This window comes from Rhinopithecus roxellana, chromosome 15 (assembly GCF_007565055.1).
Source record: "Rhinopithecus roxellana isolate Shanxi Qingling chromosome 15, ASM756505v1, whole genome shotgun sequence".
NCBI lineage: Eukaryota > Metazoa > Chordata > Mammalia > Primates > Cercopithecidae > Rhinopithecus > Rhinopithecus roxellana.
In genome coordinates this window covers 5537489-5561122 of record NC_044563.1, presented here as the reverse complement: position 1 = coordinate 5561122, position 23634 = coordinate 5537489, and the positions used below count along the sequence as shown (strand labels likewise).

Genomic DNA, 23634 nt, shown 5'->3' with positions numbered 1-23634 from the left:
GGTGTAGCAAATGCTTATGTAGGGTTATCCATACTCGGTCAATTGTGAAGGGAAAAGTATAGCCACAATTCCGACCAAAGACTCCACAAAATAAATCTTTCACTCCATCTCCCTTACGTTTAGGGCCTTTCATTTTTAAGGCACTGGGTTGTGAAGACACGAAGACATACAAGCTCAGTAAAACTAAAGACGTTGCATGCTGCCTGCTTCAAATGTGGAGAGGCAAACACAGGCAACTGGACCAGACGGGAACAGTTACCCACGGCGACAAAAGCAGGTCTCCAAAGCACAGCATTTTGGTTAGTGCATTCCAGATGTGTTAGCTATGACTGTGGACACCACCAGCTTGAATAACACATTTTTCTTTTAACAAAACGAAAGTTACCCTGCTTGGATGACGCTAGATGCCCTTAAGCACTAGGCCTTCGGTTGCCACTGAGAAAGCACACCATTTCCATTCCAATGTGTGTGAAGCCACAACCCTACTAATTCCTTCATTAACTCAGCACGATTTGCATCCCTTAATAAACACAAGCCCATCTGGAGACTTCAGCGGAGACTTTATCAAATGTCCCCCCAAGGGAAGGCAAGTCTGGAAGTAGTGGGGTTACGCTTCACAGGGGTAGAGATACTGTTTTAGGAAAACAAAAACACCCAAATTTTCTGGAAGGAAAACTTCTGAGTTTTTTTCAGAGCAATGTTTCATCCCGAACTAAGATCAGGATTAATGCCTATTTTTCATTTGGTTTGCATCAGGAGAGCTCGTTTTCCTTCCCAGCAGCTCCGTGTAATTACTTTTTGGAATTAGAACTGAGACCAAACAAAGTGATGATGTCAAACATTGCTTCTTTCAGGTGCTTTCCAAAGCGATGAGAATCCTTTCATGTCAAAACAAAAACCAAAAACGTATTAAAACGTGGCCATCCCCATATTTCAAGCTTTTTCATTTGCAATCTGACCCAACATTTAATTTAAATTCCTTTCTGCCAGTTCTTTAAGATCTGACCAATGTCTTAAAGCTTAACGGAGACATTCCGGAGAAATGCTGAGGGTAAAGAGATGACAGCTGACGTGTTTGTGCGGGTGTGTTGTCGATCCAAGCCTCTGCCTAATGCCAATGCATTTATCCCACGAAAAACACAGTGACCATCCTGAGTGTGATGGCTCATGCCTGTAATCCCAGCACTTTCGAAAGCGGAGGCAGGAGGATCGCTTGAGCCCAGGAGTTCAAGACCAGCCTGGGCAACATGGTGAAACCACGTTTCTACAAAAAATACAAAAAGCAGCCAGGTGTGGTGGCACTCCCCTATAGTCCCAGCTACTCAGGAGGCTGAGGTAGGAGGATCCCCTGAGCCCAAGAGGCTGAAGTTGCAGTGAGCCGAGATCACACCACTGCACTCTAGCCTGGGTGGCAGAGTGAGACCCTGTCTAAAACAAACAACAAAAGAAAAGCGCGATGAACAAGTGAACCCCAGCTTCCTCTGTTAACGGCGACGGTGGCATGGGTTGCCAGGCCATGTACAACAAGGAAAGCAGAATATAAATAAGGGCAATGTGCCATGCTAGGGAGGAGGTCCCTTGATCCATCCACAGAGGAAGCCGGGGGTCCCCTGCTCTGTAGGCAGATTTCTTAGTGTGTACCCATTATTCTTAGTTCACCTTCCAAGTGCTAAAGAGTCTGAAAGTTACAGCAGCACCCCAACGTTAAGCTTCAAAACCACTGCTGCCAACAGAGGTAAACATGTTAAACCAAATTAGATATATTTCCTTTTTCTTTTTTTCTGAGATGGGTCTCACTCCATCACCCAGGCTGCAGTGCGGTGGCATGATCCTGGCTCACAACAACCTCCACCTCCCAGGTTCAAGTGATTCTCCTGCCTCAGCCTCCTGAGTAGCTGGGATTACAGGCGTGCGCCACCACACTGGCTAAGTTTTGTATTTTTAGTAGAGGCAGGGTTTCACCACATTGGCCAGATTGGTTTCGAACTCCTCACCTCAAGTGATTGGCCCGCCTCCGCCTCCCAAAGTGCTGGGATTACAGGTATGAGCCACCGTGCCCAGCCGAGATACATTTCTTTAAAACTAGGTAAAGAGAATTTTGGAATTCACTTATGGCTGGGCACAGTGGCTGAAGCCTATAATCCCAACACTGGGACACTGAGGTAAGAGGATCGTGTGATCCCAGGAGTTCGAGACTAGCCTGGGAAACATGGGGACACCCTGTCTGTACAAAAAAATTTTTAATTAAAAAAATTTAGGCCAGGCATGGTGGCTCATGCCTGTAATCCCAGCACTTTGGGAGGCCAAGGCAAGTGGATCATCTGAGGTCAGGAGTTCGAAACCAGCCTGCCCAACATGGTGAAACCCCGTCTCTACTAAAAATAGAAAAAAATTAGCTGGGCGTGGTGGCGGGCGCCTGTAGTGCCACCTACTCGGGAGGCTGAGGCAGGAGAATCACTTGAACCCAGGAGACAGAGGTTGCAGTGAGCCAAGATCTCGCCCCTGCACTCCAGCCTGGGCGACAGAGTAAGACTGTGTCTCCAAAAAAAAACAACATTTAAAAAAGAAGTCCATTTATGTGAAAATGCCCAAAACAAGTAAAAACAGGCAGTTGAATTGAATTTTTCTGTCAAATTAAAGATGTGTTCCCTTAAAAAGAATAACGTAAAAATACCCCATCTTCAGGAAAAGGAACTTCTTTTCATACGTACCGTCTCAGGGCAAGAGAACTTGGAAGAAATGTGGAAATTGATGAGGTTCTCTCCCACAAGGATGTACGACACACCATAGCCATCGTCAGCAACCTGGAGGACAAGGGAATTTGAATTTGTTGCTGGGAAATGAGACAGCATGAAAAAGGGACTTTCTAATGTTCTAAATGCAACACTGGCTGGGCTCGGTAGCTCCTCCTTGTAATCTCAGCACTTTGAGAGGCTGAGGCAGGCAGGTCACTCGAGCCCAGGGGTTCGAGACCAGCCTGGACAACATTGTGAAACCCTGTCTCTACAAACAACAACAACAACAACAAAAATAGCTGGGCATGGTGGCATGCATCTGTAGTCCCAGCTACTCAGGAGGCAGAGGTGGGAGGATCACCTGAGATGGGGGAGGTTCAGGCTGCCATGAGCCATGACCATGCTTACTGCACTCCAGTCTGGGTGACAGAGCGAGACCTTGTCTCAAAAAAATAAATAAATAAATAAGTGCAAGACTGCCAAGGACATCCACAGCAACGATCAGCAGTAATTCCTCTACGGCGGTAGAACTGCAAGGTAACAGGGGCACCCAGCCCGGAGATGGGCCCATCACACCCCATTACCCATCCCATCGCCACGCCCCACTGTGCCTCGCCCAGCCCACTTCACTCACCGGTCCAAATCCCCCTCCGCTGGACACGTACTCTGGGTTATTCTCCAGGTCAAACAGCTCCACTTGCTGCGGAGGGGTCTGGCTTGTTGATAATCTCCAAGGCTCAGATAAAACCTATTGAGTGAAACAGCGAAATGTTCCAATGACACTTTTACTAATCCCCTCCTCTACCGGCCCTCAGGAGTCCTTGGGAAGACAAGAAAAGCCTGGCTTGGTCTTTTGATTATTCCAGACACCACAAGTCTGTGTCTCCGAAGGCCTCGCTGGCTTGGACAGTGTATCTGCAGAGAGGAAGTGGGGTGGGTGGGACCCCCGGACTAGGGCAGGGAGTGGGGGGCATACCAGCCAATAGCACCTCAGACAGTGAAGGTAACAGATATATGGAGTATGATTCGGAACGGGGACAGAGGTGTCAGACTTGTACCAACTCTCATGAGCCAGCTGCCAAATTTTCAGAGAATTTTCAAGCTGGCTGTTAAATACAGCCACTATTAAAAATTAAATTTGCCAGGCACAATGGTTCATGTCTGTAATCCCAGCACTTTGGGAGGCCGAGGTGGGTGGACTGCCTGAGCTCAGGAGTTCGAGACCAGCCTGGGCAACACGGTGAAACCCCGTCTCTACTAAAGTATTAAAAAAAAAAAAAAAAAAATTAGCCAGGTGTGGCAATGTGTGCCTGCAATTCCAGCTACTCGTGAGGTTGAGGCAGGAGAATAGCTTGAACCCAGGAGGCAGAGGTTTCAGTGAGCCAAGATGGTGCCACTGCACTCCAGCCTAGGTGACAGAGTGAGACTCCATCTCCAAAAATAAAAAATAAAATAAATAAATAAATAAATAAATAAATAAATAAATAAATAAAATTAAATTAAATTTGAGCTGGGCACAGTGGTGCACATCAGCTACTCAGAAGGCTAAGGAGGAAGAATTGCTTGTGTCTAGGAGTTTGAGACAACACTGGGCAACACTGTGAGACCCTGTCTCAAAAAATACTAATAATAAATTTCATAAACTTACAATAAAACAAAGGATTTTAAAAACAAAGGTGGTATGCACTCACAGCTCATCACTCCCTAGTTACTTCCGTGCATCTTACTGTGACGTAAGCTCTCGAGGTCTTCGGGTCTATTAAGTCAGGGGCTACCTGTGAGCAGTTACTGAAGAAGTGCAGTACTAAACGTGCTGCTCACATTTTCCATTTTATGACCGCTACGCCCACAGACTCGTTTTTTTTTTTTTTTTTTTTCAAAGGCCCATTCTGACGTTAAAACGAGTTAATGCAAGGCTGCAGTCATTTACTAAGTTTTGGTCTAGCCAACACAACTGATGGAAGAAGTGGAAGAGACTTACTTCCTTAAGGAAAGGGGACTCCACAGCAAGATATTTAGACACCACGTAAAGGCAGAAGAGGTGACGATCGATCCCGGAGCCGGTCATGGCGAGGCGATACATATGCTGATGCTTTTCAGACGCCAACTTGAACAATTTCAGCCTCTGTTCCACCTGCGTGACAAAAGGCAGGAAGGACGTATGTTGCGTGTCTCAAGGTGAGCGGTTACGAATCTAAGTTAGCCACCACACCCGGCTAATATTTTTTGTATTTTTAGTAGAGACAGGGTTTCAACATGTTGCCCAGGGTGGTTTTGAACTCCTGAGCTCAAGCAATCTGACTGCCTCAGCCTCCCAAAGTACTGGGATGACAGGCATGAGTCACCGTGCCTGGGCTCACAGCCTTTCCAGAATGAAGTTTGTCTCGGAAAAAAGAGCCCTGGCCTGTGTCTCCTCCAGGGGTCAGCAGAAAGCACCTGCACGGTGGGGTCAGGTGGACCCAGTGCCTGGGTCTGACCTCGGCCATTAATGAGCCGAGTGGCCCAGCAGCTGCTGAATTCATCTAGGCCTCCGTTTCTTTATCTATGGAAATGAACTGAGGACCCTTCTCAGGACCACTGCTAAGAATTTAAAGTACAGTCACAGAAAACTCCCAGGCCCCAGCCTGGCACTTGGGGCCCAGTGTGGCAATGGCTCTAATAACCAATGGAAGGTCTCCGTGTGATGGTCATAGCTGGCCTACCTGTCCAGTTCCGAAGCAGCCACCCGCTATGCCTTTCCTCATTGTGATGTCCTGGACGAATTTAAAGACTCTCAGAAAGTAGAATATGATTCGGAGAAGTATCATTTGTAACATGCCTCTCTGTACCTGTCCCTACCTTTACCTTTTAATACCTTCTGTACCCTTGAAAGGGGCAGAGGAAAGAAGCTGAATTGAGCACCCCTGAAGAAGGTGGTACAGGAATGATGAGATCAGAGCTGAAGCTGGAGTGGCGGCCTCCAGAGGCCTTTTAGGGAAGCGTGACAAGCATGCTGTGCCCTCAGCCTATGGCACATTACCGTCTGGGCCGGGTCCACCATGGCCTGCACGAAGTCGCACGACTCAGCGGTGCAGGAGCGCACGGTCTCCGTTCTCCCCTCTCGGAAGAGCCGGGTCATGGAGGCCTCGTATGTGAGGCAAAACTTGCCCATGTCCTGGGGAAAGAGAAGTACTTTAGTGCACGGCAGGGCACGCTGATATGTCTAAAACACAAGGAAGGATAGGGTAAGGTCGGCAAGGAGAAGTGGACTTTATCATCAACTTTTTTTTAAGACAGGGTCTTGCTGTTGTCCGGGCTGGCACGCAGTAGCATGATCACAGCTCACTGCAGCCTCAACCTCCTCCAGCTCAGGTGATCCCCCAACCTCGGCCTCCTGAGTAGCTGGGACTACAGGTGCATGCCACCATGCCTGGCTGATTTTTTTATTTTTAGTTTTTGTAGAGACAGGGTTTCACCAGGTTGCCCAGGATGGTCTTGAACTCCTGGCTCAAGCGATCCACCCGCCTTGGCTTCCCAAAGTGCTGGGATTACAGGTGTGAGCCACTGTGCCCAGCCTATCGTCAATTTACGTTTTCAGTCTCCGGCCGCTTTTACATGTGGGTAGTTACATGGCAGCGGACAGAGGTGTCACTGGCTTCCGGAAGGGCCTGGTGGAGGTGGGAGGTCAGTTTCTAGGTTAACCAGGTTTCTGTTTCAAGATGCAACTGATACCATGACACCCTCCCCACCCCCGAGTCCAACACATCTCCGCTGCATTCCCTTCCCGCTGAGGTGCAGCCTGCAGCTGTGTACAGGAGGAATGCTGTGCACAGCAGGGGATCGCATTTGAAATTATTTAAAGACACAACGTATTGCCTGGAGCAATTCCACTGTGTCTGGAAGATGGTGAGAATGATCTGGGAGAGACTATGCTGGGGTGCAGGAGGAATGTCTTTAGCAGGAGGGCGGGAAGTGGGTGGGGCCGGAGCCTGAAGCACAGCCACTGCCCCTGTTAGACAGGAGCCTCTGGCAGATGCAAAGGGAAGGTCTCTTCCGAAAGCTCCTGTTTTCTGGGTGAAACAGAAGAAAGGGTGCCTGCTGAGGGCTGGGCTGGGGAGGAGGTGCTGGCATTTAGGGGAGGGAGGTGTGACGTGGCATTTAGGGGTGTGGAACACGATGCCCAGGCCCACTGGGGTCAGCGCTCATTCATGGGGAGGGGAGACAAGCCAGCTGTTGAATGCTTTTTTCCAGCTAGGCTGGCTCCTTGGGAACAGAATCACAGCAGCTGGAGAGCTGGGCTGAACCCGGGAGCCTCTGTAGGCTCCCCAGGTGAGTTCAGGGGGACCAGGGAGCCGAGGGAAGGGATGGTCCCAAAGAACCATGGAACCCATGCCCAGGGAAGAGAAAAGGGAGGGCAGGGAGGGAGAAGGGGATGGGGTCAAGGAACGTGGGCATCTGGGCCTACAGAGGACGGCACAGCAGGAGGGGCTGGTGGCCCCTGAGGCTGAGCCTTGGTGGAGATGCGGGAATAGTGCAGCAAGGGCGCCTGCTGGGAACAGCAGATGGTGGATACGGACACAGACTGGGTCCAAGGGAGCACACGGCAGTGGGAGGAACAGCATCTGCGCGTTGCTCCAAGAGGGGGCCCGGGGCCACCAGGTCAGCTCAAAGAGGGCCAGGTTCCAAGTGGGGACGGGAAGGTGATAAGTAGCAGTTTATGGACCCAAATGATTCCTGACCAGACACATCCCTGGACATTAGGGTGCACCCTGGCACAGGCCCTGGTGGCCCCAGGGTGGCAGACCTGCCAATCTGCAGAGGACATCATGTGGCAGGCTGACACTGTCAAACGAACCCAGAAGAGGGTGCCAGAGACAAGGCTGGGCTGAACATAGGGCCCACTTAGCCTGGAAAGGGGGAGCCAGACAGAGCACAGGACCCGCTCAGCCTGGGGAAGAGGGAGCCGGACAGAGCACAGGACCCACTCAGCCTGGGGAAGGGGGAGCCGGACAGAGCACAGGACCCACTCAGCTGGGGAACAGGGAGCCGGACAGAGCACAGGACCCACTCAGCCTGGGAAGGGGGAGCCGGACAGAGCACAGGACCCACTCAGCCTGGCGATGGGGGAGCCGGACAGAGCACAGGACCCACTCAGCCTGGGGAAGGGGGAGCTGGACAGAGCACAGGACCCACTCAGCTGGGGAACAGGGAGCCGGACAGAGCACAGGACCCACTCAGCCTGGGGAAGGCGGAGCTGGACAGAGCACAGGACCCACTCAGCCTGGGAAGGGGGAGCTGGACAGAGTACAGGGCCTGCTCAGCCGGGGAAGTGGGAGCCGGACAGAGTACAGGACCCACTCAGCCTGGGGAAGGGGGAGCTGAACAGAGCACAGGACCCACTCAGCCGGGGAAGGCCTGGCACCTGCCCACAGGCCCAGCTGAAGTCAGGCTCCTCACAGTGCAGCCAAGATCTCTGGAGGAGAGGAGGCCCCCGAAAGGCAGAAGGAAGTGTCCAGGACCAGGGCCCTGTGAAATGAGAGTGCATCAGCCAGAAGAAAAAGGAAATGGAAGGCATTGACAAGAGCAGCAGCTTTGCAGAGGGAAACGTCTAGAGACCGTGAGAGCACCTCGGATGCCAGCACCGAACAGCACTTCCAGTGAGGACCTGGCTGAGCCCCCAGGATCCCCCCAGAATAGCTGGCCGCCTTGGGGAGCTCTCTCTCCCAACCCACAGATGCCACCAACACTGGTGGCATGACACGACACTCAAGATTCCCTTGGGAGTGGGAGTCACAGGCCTGGGGCCTGCCATGAGGACACGGGGCCTCCTGCTTCCCAGGTTGATAGCAAACACGCCTTTCAGAGCACTTCCTGTGTCTCCTCACCACAGGGCGCTTCACAGGGGCTCACGATGAAGAAGTGGGGAGTGGGAGAGGGAGAGAAGCAGATAAAAGGGAAAGCGGAAATGTGGCATTTTAGTTATTTAATAAAGGTAAACTTGAACTATATGATACAATGATTCATTTGAAGTCAACGTTCCAATATCAAACTTTAACTGCGCAAGTTATGAGAAGTCATGCCTTGCGCCCACAGTTTAAAAGACAGTCATCTAAAAAACTTCTTGGCAAATGCATTGAGTATTAGTGTGCAAGCCCCACTTGAGCTCAGGCGCCATCAAAGAGCCAAACCACGTTACAACTGCAGCCCCCTTGACCCACTGTGACCAGCCGCCATCAGGAGGATGGCCCTTTGCTGCCACCAAAACATCTCCAGTTTCTAAGAAGCAGGATTCAAAGACCGTCTATAGATATAATGACACATACGGCATCACACACTAGCACTGCTATTACGGGGCTAATGATTCAGGTTGGTAGGGCCTGGGAATTTGTCACTTCTAGTTTCAAAAAAAAAAAAAAAAAAGATTCCAAAGCAGGAAGCAAATAACTGCAGACTAGAATGAAAACTACTGTCCAGTGTTAGCATTCAATCCATATTCAATATTCAATACTGATTGACTGATGCTCCCGGCACAGGCAGGCTGAGCATGAATTCCTGCCCTCAGGTGATCCACCTGCCTCGGCCTCCCAAACTGCTGGGATTACAGGCGTCAACCACCATGCCTGGCACTCCAGCCTGGGCAACAGAGTGAGACTCTGTCAAGGAGGAAAAAGAAAAGAAAAAGGAACCTTCACAACACCACCTACTAATATGTTGCATTTATCCTTTCTAGACTTTGTGTATAATGAAGCAAGAGTCGAGAAACTTCTGTAAAATGCAGAACAGGCTGTGCAGGCCACGTGTTCTCTGTGGCGACTACTCTGCTTTCCCACTGGAGTGAGAATAGCACAGACAACATGTGAAAGCCAGGATGGCCGTGCCCAGAACGCTTCACTCATGAACACTGAGACTTCATGTAATTTTCACATGTCACAAAGTACTGGTTGCCTTTTGATTTTTTTTTCAACTATTAAATATGTGAAACCATTCTTAGCTTTAAAGCCATAAAAAAAAAAAAAAAGAAAACAAAACAAAAACATGCGAAGGGCCAGGTTTGGCCTGTGAGCCACAGTCTACAGATCATTGTAAGAAACAACTGACTTTCACATACTGTTTTATGACTAAGTATTTTTCCGTATAATATGCCATAGATGGCTAGGTGTGGTGGCTCACACCTGTAATCCCAGCACTTTGGGAGGCCAAAGATTGCTTGAGCCTAGGAGCTCGAGACCAGCCTGGGAAACAAAGTGAAACCCCATCTCTACAAAAAATACAAAAATTAGCCAGGCCTGGTAGTGAATGCTTACAGTCCCAGCTACCCGGGAGACTGAGGTGGGAGGATCGCCTGCACCCAGGGAGGTCGAGGATGCAGTGAGCCATGATTGTGCCATTGCACTCCAGCCTGGGCAAGAGTGAGACCCTGCCTCAAAAAAAAAAAAAAAAAAGTATATATATATATATATATATATATATATATGCTATAGACATCACTTAATAGCTATAAAATATTCCCCTGTATGAAAATACCATATTTTAATTTAGTATCATGAAAGGAAGATTTGCTCTGCCGAAAGGAAAGGATTACAATTCCATAATATGGCCATGCTCTCCCTCCTTCCCCTCCAGCCTGCTTTTCCCTTTAAATACTGAAGCCCTCAAAACCAAAACCACCTTTGGAGGAAGGCACAGGCCTGTCTCCCAGGCACGCATCACTAACCTTGGCAAAATCAACTTCTAAATGGATTGAGACCTATCTCAGACCCTTTCTGGTTTCCAGCATTAACTTTTTTTTTTTTTTTTTTTTTTTTTTTTTTTTTTTTTGTGAGAGGGAATCTCGCTCTGTCACCCAGGCTGGAGTGCAGCGGCATGATCTCAGCTCACTGCAAGCTCCGCCTCCCAGGTTCACGCCATTCTCCTGCCTCAGCCTCCCGAGTAGCTGGAACTACAGGTGCCTGCCACTATGCCCAGCTAATTTTTTGTTTTTTTTAGTAGAGACAGGGTTTCACCGTGTTAGCCAGGATGGTCTCCATCTCCTAACCTCGTGATCTGCCCGCCTCGGCCTCCCAAAGTGCTGGGATTACAGGCGTGAGCCACTGTGCCCAGCCTACCAGTATTAACTTTTAAGATTTCTTTTTTTTTTTTGAGATGGAGTTTTGTTCTTATTGCTCAGGTTGGAGTGCAGTGGTGCAGTCTAGGCAGTTCACTGCAACCTCCACCAACCCGGTTCAAGTGATTCTCCCGCCTCACCCTCTCAAGGAGCTGGGATTACAGGTGTGCGCCACCACATCCAGCTAATCTTGTATTTTTAGCAGAGATGGGGTTTTACCATGTTGTTCAGGCTGGTCTCGAACTCCCAACCTCAAGTGATCTACCCACCTAGGCCTCCCAAGTGTTGGGCTTACAGGCATGAGTCACTGCGCCCGGCCAGATTTCCTCACATTTTTACAGTAAGCTTGCTCACAAGTGTTTTTTTTGTGTACCTACCCTTTTTCATGGATCATCTGCACGGTCAAAGTTATTCTTCCCTGATGCATGTTTCCAGCTGTGCGGTCTGTGCTGCTCCTGGGCCTGCCATGGGGCCCTTATATTTATTAAAACGATTCCCAGCTGCTGCTATGAACATCCTTGCCTCAATCCACCCTCACCAACATGAAAAAAAGCCTTTACTAACCCCAAAGGCAACCACTTAGCCAGATTTTCCAACTCCATTTACTCACCAGCTCCCCATCCCCTACTGATGTCAAATACTCCCTACATTACTCCCTTCAAAGCCTGCCTTTGAACGAGGACTGCAGCATTTTATTTTTATTAAAAACATTTTTTTAAAAGATCGGGTCTCACTGTCATCCAGGCTATAGTGCAGTGGCATGATCAGGACTCACTGCAGCCGCCACCTCTGGGGCTCAAGTGATCCTCTAACCTTAGCCTCTTGAGTACCTTGGACCTACAGGCATGCACCACCATGCTGGGCTAATGTTTTTTCGTATTTTTTGGACAGAGTCTCGCCATATTGCCCAGTCTGGTCTCAAACTCCCAGGCTCAAGTGATCCACCTGCCTCAGCCTCCCATAGTGCTGGGATTATAGAAGTGAGACCACTTTAATCGCTACAATCTTCTAACTCCCACACTTTTGAGTTTTAGGATTTGAAAAAGTACATGTCCACCTCCCCCTGTCCCTGTCCCACCTCTGCCTGATTTTCTTTTCTTTTTTTTTTTTGAGACGGAGTCTTGCTCTGTCGCCCAGGCTGGAGTGCAGAGGCCGGATCTCAGCTCACTGCAAGCTCCGCCTCCCGGGTTTACACCATTCTCCTGCCTCAGCCTCCCGAGTAGCTGGGACTACAGGCGCCCGCCACCTCGCCCGGCTAGTTTTTTGTATTTTTTAGTAGAGACGGGGTTTCACCGTGTTAGCCAGGATGGTCTCGATCTCCTGACCTCGTGATCCACTCGTCTCGGCCTCCCAAAGTGCTGGGATTACAGGCTTGAGCCACCGCGCCCGGCCGATTTTCTTTTCAAAAATGTTATGGGTGACTCAAATGTTAGGCTTTTCAAGCTTCAAGATCAACTGGGCAAACTCCTCTCCTGAAGCTCCTGCTTAACCTTTTACTGTGTTCATATTAAACGTGTGAACTGGGCCAGGCATGGTGGCTCATGCTTGTAACCCCAGCACTTTTGGAGGCTGAGGCAGGTAGATCACTTGAGGTCAGGAGTTTGAGACCAGCCTGGCCAGCATGGTGAAACTCTGTCTCTACTAAAGATACAAAAATTAGCCGGGTGTGGTGGCAGGAACCTGTAGTTCCAGCTACTCAAGGGGCTGAGGCAGGAGAATCACTTGAACCCAGGAGGCAGAGGCTGCAGTGAGCCAAGATCATGCTGCTGCATTCCAGCCTGGGCAAGAGTAAGGCTCCGTTTCAAAAAAAAAAAAAAGTGTGAACTGGGAACATCCCTCCCTCTATGGTTCTGAAGTTTTTTTTTAATCTAAAATCATGGCTTTTTCTCCCTCTCCCTGGGGAAGAGTTGGGGGGCAGGTGCTCCTTGGCCTTCTTCCCAGAGTCCAGTCTGCTTTATACACGTATGCCTGGAGGGTGGGGCCCCAGATTCTCCTTTCTGTTACATTCTCTTATTGTATATCCCACTTGGCCATCGTCCTTATGCAAGAAAGCTGGTGGTCTTCGCGCGACTCTGTGCTGGGCCGGCTCACTGAGTGCACCTCTTAATCATCAAAGCCTTTCTGCTGTTCCATCTCCTGAGCAGACACCAATGTTCCTCCTGCCCAATTACCCTGTCAGCTGCTGGAGGCATCCTCATCTTTCTTGTTTTAATGGGACTGCCTCCCACACTTTTACCTTGAAGCAGTAGCTAGCTATTACCACATGATGCCATTTATCCTGTTAAGGAAAGAGCCCTATTACTAAAGCCCCTTGACCAAGAGCTATGATCAGGAATGGATGTTAAACGTGAAATGTCTTCTTAGGATCTGTGAAACTCACTCTCTAGGTTCTTCTCTGACCCACCACTATGGTTTAGTGTATGACTGGATGTACTGACACAAAACCAGCCTCTCACTGCTGGTGGATGCCACTGTCGGTGACTCTTCTTTTCCTACAGTGCTGGATTCTACTTGCTAAGATTTTATTGAGGGTCTCTGCACTTCCATTCATGAGGGAAGCTGGTCTGTGCTTCCTCTTTCTGTGTTTAGCTGCAGCACAGTGGTGAAAGCCACAGGTTCTGGAACCAGCCTGCCTGGTTTCGATCTCAGTCCTGCTGCGTAGGAGCTGCAGCCCTCAGGCAAGAGGCTTCACCTCCGAGTGTGGAAGGCAGAGATGAAGAGATGCCTTCCTTGGGGCTATCCGGACGTTTCGCTCGCTCCTGGAAAGCACCTGGCACAGTGGCTGGTGCTCCTTGCAGCTCATTCCCACACCCGGGCCACGTAGGTTCTGGGGAGCAGATGGGGTGGCTTCCTTTCTTTGTGGAGTCTTTGAGCTGCAAGCTCTTTGGAGCCACGAGGTGGCTCCCTGACAACCTCTCACTGTGGTCCATGGACCACAGACCTTTTCAGGCTTTCTACCTTGAGTCAGCATCACTAATTTGTACTGCTTGCAGAAGAGTCATTTCATCAAGTTTTAAGATGTACTAAAATGCAGTGTGGTATTCCCTTACTAAACTCCTCTCTGGGTCCTGCACTTACTTGCAGGGACTTCTTTTAAAAAAGAAAAAAATTTAAAAAGATAAAATAAAATCCTTTCTGTAGGTGAGGTATCAACTGCTTGCATGCCCTCACACTGCACATGTATGGGCAAAATCTGCTCATCAATTCTCAAAATCCAGCTCATTGATTCTGAGATGCGATGCCTCTATTCCATGTCACCTTTTAATCACATGATCTTTAGTCAATGATCTGTCACAGACAGGAGCTTGTCACTGCACTCTGGGTGCTCTGCCCAGCTGCTTTTGGTTCACGCCTAGCGAGCATGTTACTTGGGAAAGCAAAGCTTCGTAACTGTGACAGTCTTTGCAGAACTGTATTAGCATGCATTTTAAATATGATTTTGGCCCATTCATTCCAGTTCATCCGATATTAACACTGCCTATTACTTCTCTGTAACTGTTTGTTTTCTTAACTTTAGGTGGAGAGGGCACAGACTCTGGAGCCGCCAGCCGGCTTTATCCCTGCCTAGTGCTACCCTGGCCAAGCACCTGGCCTCTCCGCACCTGTTTCCTCACCTGTAGAATGGGATAACAAGAGTTTCTGGGGCATAACGGAGACTTGTAAATTTTTAAAAATGGGATAACAAGAGTGCCTCTCAGGTGGAGAGACAGTGAAGCGTGACGTACATGATGCACCAAGCAAAACTCAACAATGGCACAATCGTTACCAAGGTTGGGGGGGGCAGTGCCACACGCTGCATATGTGTACAGCACTCAAGTTTTAAAACAAGGCCAGGCACGGTGGCCCATGCCTATAATCCCAGCACTTTGGGAGGCCAAGGCAGACAGATCACCTGAGGCCAGGAGCTGGAGAACAGCTGGCCAACATGGTGAAACCCATCTCTACTAAAAATACAAAAAATTAGCTGGGCATGGTGGCACACACACCTGTAATCCCAGCTACTCGGGAGGCTGAGGCAGGAGAATCGCTTGAACCCAAGAGATGGAGGTTGCAGTGAGCCGAGATCACGCCATCGCACTCCAGCCTGGGCAACAAGAGTGAGATTCTATCTCAAAAAAAAAAGTTGGGAATATCTCAAGCCAATGCCACGATGACTTCTGTTGCTCCCAGAAACCAGGGGACCCCTCTCTGGGATGGAATTCTCCCTCCAATGGACAAGAAGACCCATTTACGTCCCTGCTAGGGGTGTGGGCTGCTCCTCCGACAGGAGTCACCAGGTGCAAGTCAAAATATGGTCAGTGCTCAGAAAAAATAGATGGAAATGCCACGTGTATACGGAGGATCCAGCCCATGGCACCTCCAAGTGGCTGGAGTTTCTCCTTTTATGGAAGGGGATGTCAAAGGCCAGAGATGTTAACTAATTTGCCCACAGACATCACTTAATAGCTATATAATATTCTGTATGAAAATACCATAATTTAGTATCATGAAAGGAAGATTTACTCTGCCAAAAGGAAAGGATTAAGCCGAAAGCTGAGTCATGCAAGAAGCTGCTTTTTATTTTGTTCCCAAGCAGAGAGCGACAGATGAAAGGTAGAACATGTTCACTCTGGGATCACCTGACCTGTGTAAAGTGCAGATTTACCAAGCGCCAGACGAATGCAACTGACTATTCCCCTACCTGCCCACACTATTTCCACTTTAGCAAATGCTAGGTTTCGGGGCTTATTTTGGGGCTTAACTCTCCCTCTGTAGAGTGATGAGATCTCACTTTGTACCCATCCCCCAGACTCTCCCTCTCCCGTGTCAGCTGGGAATCTACGCCTGCTGGAGGCGGATTTGCAAGCTTCGCCTGCATGCGTGGTGAAACACCCCAGCCACCCGGTCCCCGGAGACCGGGGGTAGGGGCTGTGCTTCTCCTATGCTGGGTTTCGGGCCCTCCCTCCCCACTAGGTGAACAGTCTTAGGTAGGTGTAGGAAACCCCAAAATGCTCACGAGAAAACCCTAGGCGGTCGGTTCTTACCTTGTAGTGCGCCAGCTGGAGGGCCAGCTGCACAAAGGCGTCTGGGCTCGTGCGACATTTCTTGATGATTCCTTTACCAAAGGCAACGAATGGGAAGGAATGGAAATCCACGTCGTTTGCCAGAAGATTTGCAGTGTTCAGGGAGGTCTCTATAACCTCTTGACACTAGAGAGAAAGAAGAAAAAGGTTTTACGGAACGAGGGGATAAAACTACTGACGCACACCCAGAAGGAAATCGGAGGCTGGCTTTCGGTGCAGCTACAAACTCGGTACTGGGAAGTACACGAACGTTTTCCTGACCCAGAAGCACTAGTAAGTTAGGGGCATGGCTCCCTGACCCCGGGGGAGAAGCCAGAATGTTAGAGCAGGTAGCTGGTCTGACATGAGCAGGCCAGGAGAGGGCTTCCATCGACACACACTAGAAATGTCAGGCGACCATCACTGATGGTCAGGTGGTTGTGAACTGCCTCTCTCACATAATAATTGATCACAGCTGGTGCCAGGGAAAGGCAGCCTCCCAGTAAACAGAAACGGAGCTGGTGACCAGCAGCTTCCGGATAAGATCTCAGGTGCCGGGCGAAGGGGCTCAAGCATGCGCACGGAGAGGCAAAATGGCGGCGTCTAACTGGAGTATGATCTTCCTCTAGGAATGCTAGACATGCAAGGGAAGAACACCTCAAGTGAGCATGCGCACAATTCCAGTAAACACACTGCGCATGCTCCCTGCCCAAGTGCTGGCAGCCACTGTGCAAGCGGATAGCCCACCCCAAGGGAGGAATCAGAAGTAACGCAAGACCCTGGAGGCATGCCAATGTGTAAAATCTCAAGTCAAGAGGTCAAACCTCGCACTTGATCTCCCAAGTTGGCCGTTTGGCCCTCTTCCAAATGTACTAAGTTTTTAAATAAACTTTCTCTCCCGCTCTTGGTCTCTCCTGCCTTCTGCCCCACAGTCAAATTCGTTCTGGGGAAGGCAAGAATTGAGGTTGCTGCACACCGGTACAGTGAGACTCCAGAAAGTGTTTCAAATAGTCATGCGTCATCTTATGAAGCCCACGGTCATCAGATAGCGGCGATCAAGAAACACGGTTTTTACTTTTTATTATTTATTTTTTATTTATTTGAGACAGGGTCTCGCTCTGTCGCCCAGGCTGGAGTGCAGTGGTGCCATCTCTGCTCACTGCAACCTCTGCCTCCCTGCTTCAAGCCATTCTACGGTCTCAACCTCCCGAGTAGCTGGGACTACAGTCGCCTACCACTATGCCCAGCTAATTTTTGTATTTTTAGTAGACATGGGGTTTCACCATGATGGCCAGGCTGCTCTTGAACTCCTGACCTCAGGTGATCCACCCGCCTCGGCCTCTTGAAGTGTTGGGATTACAGGCGTGAGTCACTGTGCCCAACTGATAAAACATATTCTTAAAAATATATCTTAGAAAATAAATGGACATATTTCAACAAACGAAATATTATTTAGCACTAGAAATAAATGAGCCATAAAACTGAAAAAGACTTCAAGGAAATTTAAACTCTTATTACTAAGTGCAAGACGCCAATCTGCAAATGCTACACACGGATGACTCCAATTACAGCAGCAGCCTTTATCCATGTGGATCCATTCTAAGACTCCCCGCAGATGTCTGAAACCTCACATAGTGCCAAACATTATACATACGGTGTTTTCTCAATCTCATAACCAAGACAGCCACTAAGTGGGTAGCACCTATGGCACGGACACACTTGACAAAGAGACAAAAAGATGATTCCATCCTGCATGGGACTGCACAGGACAGCAGAAGCTTTCATCACACTACTGTCTCCAGAATTGGTGGGTTCTTGATCTCACTGACTTCGAGAACGAATCCACGGACCCTCGCAGTGAGTGTTACAGTTCTTAAAGACTGTGTGTCCCAAGTTTGCTCCTTCTTCCCAGTGGTGGTGGCTTCAGGAATGAAACTGCAGATCTTCATGGTGAGTGTAACAACTCATAAAAGCAGCGTGGACCCAAAGAGTAAACATCAGCAAGATTTACTACAAACAGCGAAAGACCAAAACCCCCACCGTCTAAAAAAGAACCCTAACAGGTTGCCACTGCTAGCTCAGGCAGCTTGCTTTTGTTCCCTTATCTGACCCCACCCACATCCTGCTGATTGGTCCATTTTACAGCGAGCTGATTGGTCTAGTTTACAGAGAGCTGATTGGTCCGTTTTGACAGAGCACTGATAGGTGCGTTTACAATCTTTGAGCTAGACACAGAGCGCTAGACGGAAAAGTTCTCCAAGTCCCCATTAGAGTACCAACTGGTGTATTTACAAACCTTGAGCTAGACAGAGTACTGATTGGTGTATTTATAAACTCTGAGCTAGACACAGAGGGCTGATTGGTGTATTTACGATCCTCCAGCTAGACATAAAAGTTCTCCAAGTCCCCACCAGATTATAGATACAGAGTGCTGATTCGTGCACATACAATCCTCTGGCTAGATATAAAAGTCCTCCAAGTCCCCATCCGGCTCAGGAGCCCAGCTGGCTTCACCTAGTGGATCCTAGACAGGGGCTGCAGGCGGAGCTCCCCGCCAGTCCCGATTGGCACCTGCACTCCTCAGCCCTTGGGCTATTGATGGGACTGGGCACCACGGAGCAAGGGGCAGCGCCCGTCGGGGAGGCTCGGCCGCGCAGGAGCCCACCGCAGGGGGGCGGTGGGGAGCTCAGACATGGCAGGCTGCAGGTCCGGAGTTCGGCCCGGCGGGGAGGCAGCTAAGGCCCAGCGAGAATTTGAGCGCAGCGCCGCCGGGCCGGCATGCTGGGGGACCCAGCGCAACCTCCGCAGCTGCTGGCCCGGGTGCTAAGCCCCTTACTGCCCTGGGCCGGCTTGGGTCCAAGTGCGGGGCCCACTGAGCCCGCGCCCGCTGGAACTCACACTGGCCCGCGAGCGCCGCGCACAGCCCCGGTTCCCACCCGCGCCTCTCCCTCCACACCTCCCCGCAAGCAGAGGGAGGCAGCTCCAGCCTCAGCCAGCCCAGAGAGGGACTCCCACAGTGCCGTGGCGGGCTGAAGGGCTCCTCAAGCGCAGTCAGAGTGGACACCGAAGCTAAGGAGGCTGAGAGCGAGGGCTGCTAGCACGTTGCCACCTCTCACTACTCAGAATAGCATGCAACAACTTGAAACTCATGAGTTGTTTACTTCTGGAATTTTCTGTTTAATATTTTCGGACCTTGGAATTGAAATCTCAGAAGGTGAAACCTCAGCTAATGGGGGAAGCTACTGTATGTGATATTCTGGAAAAGGTAAAGCTATGGGGACAGTGAATATGATTCATGGTTGCCAGGGGCGAGTAGGAAGGAAGAATACATAGGGGAAGCACAGAAGATGTTTAGGGCAGTGAAACAATTCTGTATGACACTGTAATGGCAGACACAGGGCATTGTTCATGACAACGTATGACACCAACAGTAAATCCACCATTGGTTGGTGCAGGTGTGTCAGTTGTAACCAATGCATCACTCTGTTGGGGTTGTGGATAGTTGGGGGACGCTGTGTAAGTGTGGGGAGAGGGGTGTATGGAAACTCAGTTTTGCTGTGAACCCACACTGTTCTAAAAAATAGTCTGCTAAAAGAAATTTTAAAAAATAAGTGGTAAGTGACTTGGTGAGATACCAGGACTGTAAGCCCAAGTGCTCCGCATAGGTTACAGCTCTCTTCTGAACCCACACCAGCCCTGCGGCCACAGGGCAAGCAGAAGCGGTGGGGTAAGACCACAGCACTAGATACAGTACTTCACTATGTGGAAAATTATTTCTAACCCAGGTGCGGTGGCTCATGCCTGTAATCCCAACACTTTGGGAGGCCAGACGGGTGGCCTGCTTGAGCTCAGGAGTCTGAGACCAGCCTGGGCAACATGGTGAAACCCTGTCTCTACCAAAAATATAAAAATTAGCTGGGTGTTGTGGCATGCACCTGTGGCCCAGGTACTCGGGAGGTTGAGGTGGGAAGATTGCTGGACCCGGGGAACTTGAGGCTGCAGTGAGCTGTGACCACACCACTGCACTCCAGCCTGAATAACAGACCTTGACTCTGTCTCAAATAAATAAATAAATAAATTTAAAAAGAAAATGGTGGGCTGGGTGCAGTGGCTCACGCCTGTAATCCCAGCACTTTGGGAGGCCGAGGCAGGAGGATCAGGTAAGGAGTTCAAGACCAGCCTGGCCAACGTGATGAAACCCCATCTCCATTAAAAATACAAAAATTAGCTGGGCATGGTGGCGGGTGCCTGTAATCCTAGCTACTTGGGAGGCTGAGGCAGGAGAATCATTTGAACCTGAGAGGCGGAGGTTGCAGTGAGCTGAGATTGTGCCACTGCACTCCAGCCTGGGTGACAGTGCGAGACTATATCTCAAAGAAGAAAAAAAAAAATAGAAAATGATATCTTGGACTCCAGGGAATTTTTCTTTGGAGTAAGTGAACTAAGATTTGGTATTTGCAACCCTAAAATTCCTTCCAAAAAGGGCTCCCATGAGTGGGCTGCCTCTGATTATGTTTAAGAAGTGCCAAAATGAATTAAACTTTGAGAATTATAAATTAGCAATTTAGAGGCTTTCAGCTCTAACCTCTATATGATTTTGGCTTTTAGTTTTTGATGATGAGCATTCTGTAGATGTCTAGTTAAGTTTGAGCTGGAAGTCACACTGACAATCTTAGCCAGAAGCTTCAAACAGAAGAAGAAATATTTACCGAGGCTTCCGAGAAACAGGAGCTGTGACAGCCCGGCAGACCTCACGAAACTCTCTGAGCAAACAACTTTCAGCCTCAGTGGTCTTCAACTGAGCTCATGATCGGGCACGAACTACAGTTGGAAAATTCATCTGTAAGACTTCAAATGTGTTTCCCATCCCAGGTAAGTAACAACGGTTGGATGATGCAGACTTACTTCCTCCGGGATGTCCCACTGCAGCCTGGTGGGGTACGGAATGTTCGGATTGGTGTCGCCTTTGCAGTGCCCATCCTCCGCATAGCCCAGCTGGCGGCTGTCAGTGGCCATGACGTACTGTCAAAAATAGAACAAAATTATTAAAACTAACAGTGGCACATAAAACGTATTAATCTCCAACATGAACAGAGGGCTGTTCTTTGCAGAGATGTTACAAAGTTTGAACCACAACTGTTAACGCTTCCAGTATTCTCAGCACCTAATGAGGTGGATCTGATCTCCACGTCAGATGTGACAGAGAAGACAGACGAGGGCTAACGGCTTGCTCAGGTTCACGACACTCTCCTTTCACTGGCAAGTAAACTTAAGCCAATTTATTCAACAGTATTTATTGGGCACCTACTATGGGTTGGAACCACTGCAGCACCAGTGGCATCCAAGCAGTGGTGACAGTGCAGACAAGAACTGAGTTTTGTGAACAAAACAGACAAGAATTCTTGTCCTTCCTTAAAAAGTGAAATATACCTGTATGACCCAGGAATTCCACTCCTAGGTATATACTCAGTGAAATGAAATGAAAATAGTTGCTCACACAAAAATTTGTACAGAATGTTCATAGCAGCATTATTCATAATAGCCGAAGAGTGGCAACAACACAAATGCCCATCAACTGATGAAGAGATAAACTAAGTGTGGTCAATCCATACAATGGGATATTATCCAGCCCTAGAAAGGAATGAAGCCCGGGTACATGTTACAATGTGATAAACCTTGAAAACATTATGCTGGGAGAAAAGAAGCAGGCAGGCGCGGTGCCTCAATTCTGTAATCCCAGCACTTTGGGAGGCCAAGGTGGGAGGATTGCTGGAGGCCAGGAGTTCCAGACCAGCTGGGCAACATAGTGAGATCTTATCTCTACAAGAAATTTAAAAAATTAGCCAGGTGTGGTGGCACATGGCTGTAGCCCCAGTTACTGAGGAGGCTGAGGTGGGAAGATCACTTGAGCCCAGGAGGTCATGGTTTCAGTGAACCATGACTGTGCCACTGCACTCCAGCCTGGGCAACAGAGCAAGACCCTGTCTCTAAAAAAGAAAGCAAGCATGCCGGGCATGGTGGCTCACGCCTGTAATCCCAGCACTTTGGGAGGCCGAGGTGGGCGGATCATGAGGTCAGGAGATCGAGACCATCCTGGCTAACACAGTGAAACCCCATCTCTACTAAAAATACAAAAAAATTAGCCGGGCGTAGCGGCGGGCGCCTGTAGTCCCAGCTACTCGGGAGGCTGAGGCAGGAGAATGGCGGGAACCCGGGAGGCGGAGCTTGCAGTGAGCCGAGATTGCGCCACTGCACTCCAGCCTGGGGGCAGAGCGAGACTCCGTCTCAAAAAAAAAAAAGACAAAAAAGAAAGAAAGCAAGCAAAAGAAAAGAAAAAAGAAGCCAGACATAGAAGAGCACATATTGTATGGACATCTATATAAGATGTCCAAAATAGGCACATACATACAGACAGAAAGCAGATTAGTGGCTATTGGGAACCTGCGGGAGAAAGGAACGAGGAGTTTCTTTTGGAGGTGATGCAAATGTTACAGAATTAGGCTGGGCTCCATGGCTCATGACCGTAATCCTAGCACTTTGGGAGGCCAATGCGGGCAGATCATTTTAGGTCAGGAGTTCAAGACCAACCTGGCCCAAAAGGGGAAACCCCGCCTCTACCAAAAATACAAAAATTAGGTGGATGTGGTGATGCATGCCTGTAATCCCAGCTACTCGAGAGGCTAAGTAGTGACTGTTGCACAAGCACCTTGTGAATATACTAAAAACCACCGAACTGTACACTTTTAAAGGGTAGATTTTAAGGTATGTGACTTATATCTCAACTAAAAAAATTAGGTTTTTTAAACAGAGGAATCCCTGTGCTCATTCTACACTCTTACATTCTAGTGAGGGAGGCAAAAACAACACAAGGTTGGGGTAACTGTCGGCTGGCGAGGGGGCAGGGCGGGTGGAAGGTGCCGCTGATATGTGTGGGTCACGATCCAGGCTGACCTGAGCCAGCGAAGGAACAGACTTGATCAGGTTCCACCTGCTCTGAGTCAGAGCTCCAGGAGAGCCCGACACAGAAACATCAGAAATAAATCAAGAGCAAGACCGGGTGTGGTGGCTCATGTTTGTGATCCCAGCACTTTGGGAGGCCAAGGCAGGCAGATTGTTTGAAGCCAGGAGTTCGAGACCAGCCTGGGCAACGTGGCAAAACCCCGTTTCTACAAAAAATACAAAAATTAGCTGGGTGTGGTGGCACACACCTGTGGTCCCAGCTACTCGGAAGGCTGAGGTGGGAAAATCACTTGAACCCAGGAGTTGGAGGTTGCAGTGAACTGATATCGCACCGCTGCTCTCCAGCCTGGGCTGCAGAGGAAGACCCTGTCTCAAAAGATAAAAAATAAAAACAGAACAAGAGCAAATAGACTCAAGTTTGACTACACTGGGCCTACACATGAGACTAGGTCAGTCCCCATCTGTGTCTGGATCACATGAGTCCCCCAGCCAGGGGCCCCTAGCGTCAGGCCATCCTGTCTGCTGGACCCTAACAGCTAAACACCACTACTTCTCTGTGGCCACCCTGGTCTAAGACAAAATCCCTTTATCCTTATCTGGAGAACTTTAAAAAACAAGCCTGATCTTGTAAATATCCAGTAGATTTCTCTACTTGATAAATGTACCCTGTGTGATCCAGCTGCCTATGGTCCCGACTCCAGCCTGGGTGACAGCAAGACTCCATCTCAAAAAAAAAAAAAGTCAAGATTCAAAACATTCACAGAAGTTTAAAGAAATAAGAAGGTCATACATTATGATGTCTTCACAAGTTTAC

At 49.3% G+C, this 23634-nt stretch overlaps 1 protein-coding gene across 2 annotated transcripts in view; it reads right to left on the bottom strand.

The window, feature by feature from the left end:
- Positions 1–659: 659 nt before the first annotated feature.
- Positions 660–23634, bottom strand: part of CPT1A (carnitine palmitoyltransferase 1A) — an 84179-nt gene continuing 61204 nt past the window's right edge. For both annotated transcript variants that reach the window (XM_010358429.2, XM_030917846.1), the window contains exons 13-19: positions 20766–20882; positions 15843–16007; positions 5755–5889; positions 4717–4869; positions 3370–3483; positions 2712–2804; positions 660–878 (exon numbers count right to left, since the gene is read on the bottom strand). In XM_010358429.2, the coding sequence (XP_010356731.1) occupies positions 792–878; positions 2712–2804; positions 3370–3483; positions 4717–4869; positions 5755–5889; positions 15843–16007; positions 20766–20882 (864 nt within the window). In that variant the 3' untranslated portion in view covers positions 660–791. The remainder of the gene's footprint in view (positions 879–2711; positions 2805–3369; positions 3484–4716; positions 4870–5754; positions 5890–15842; positions 16008–20765; positions 20883–23634) is intronic.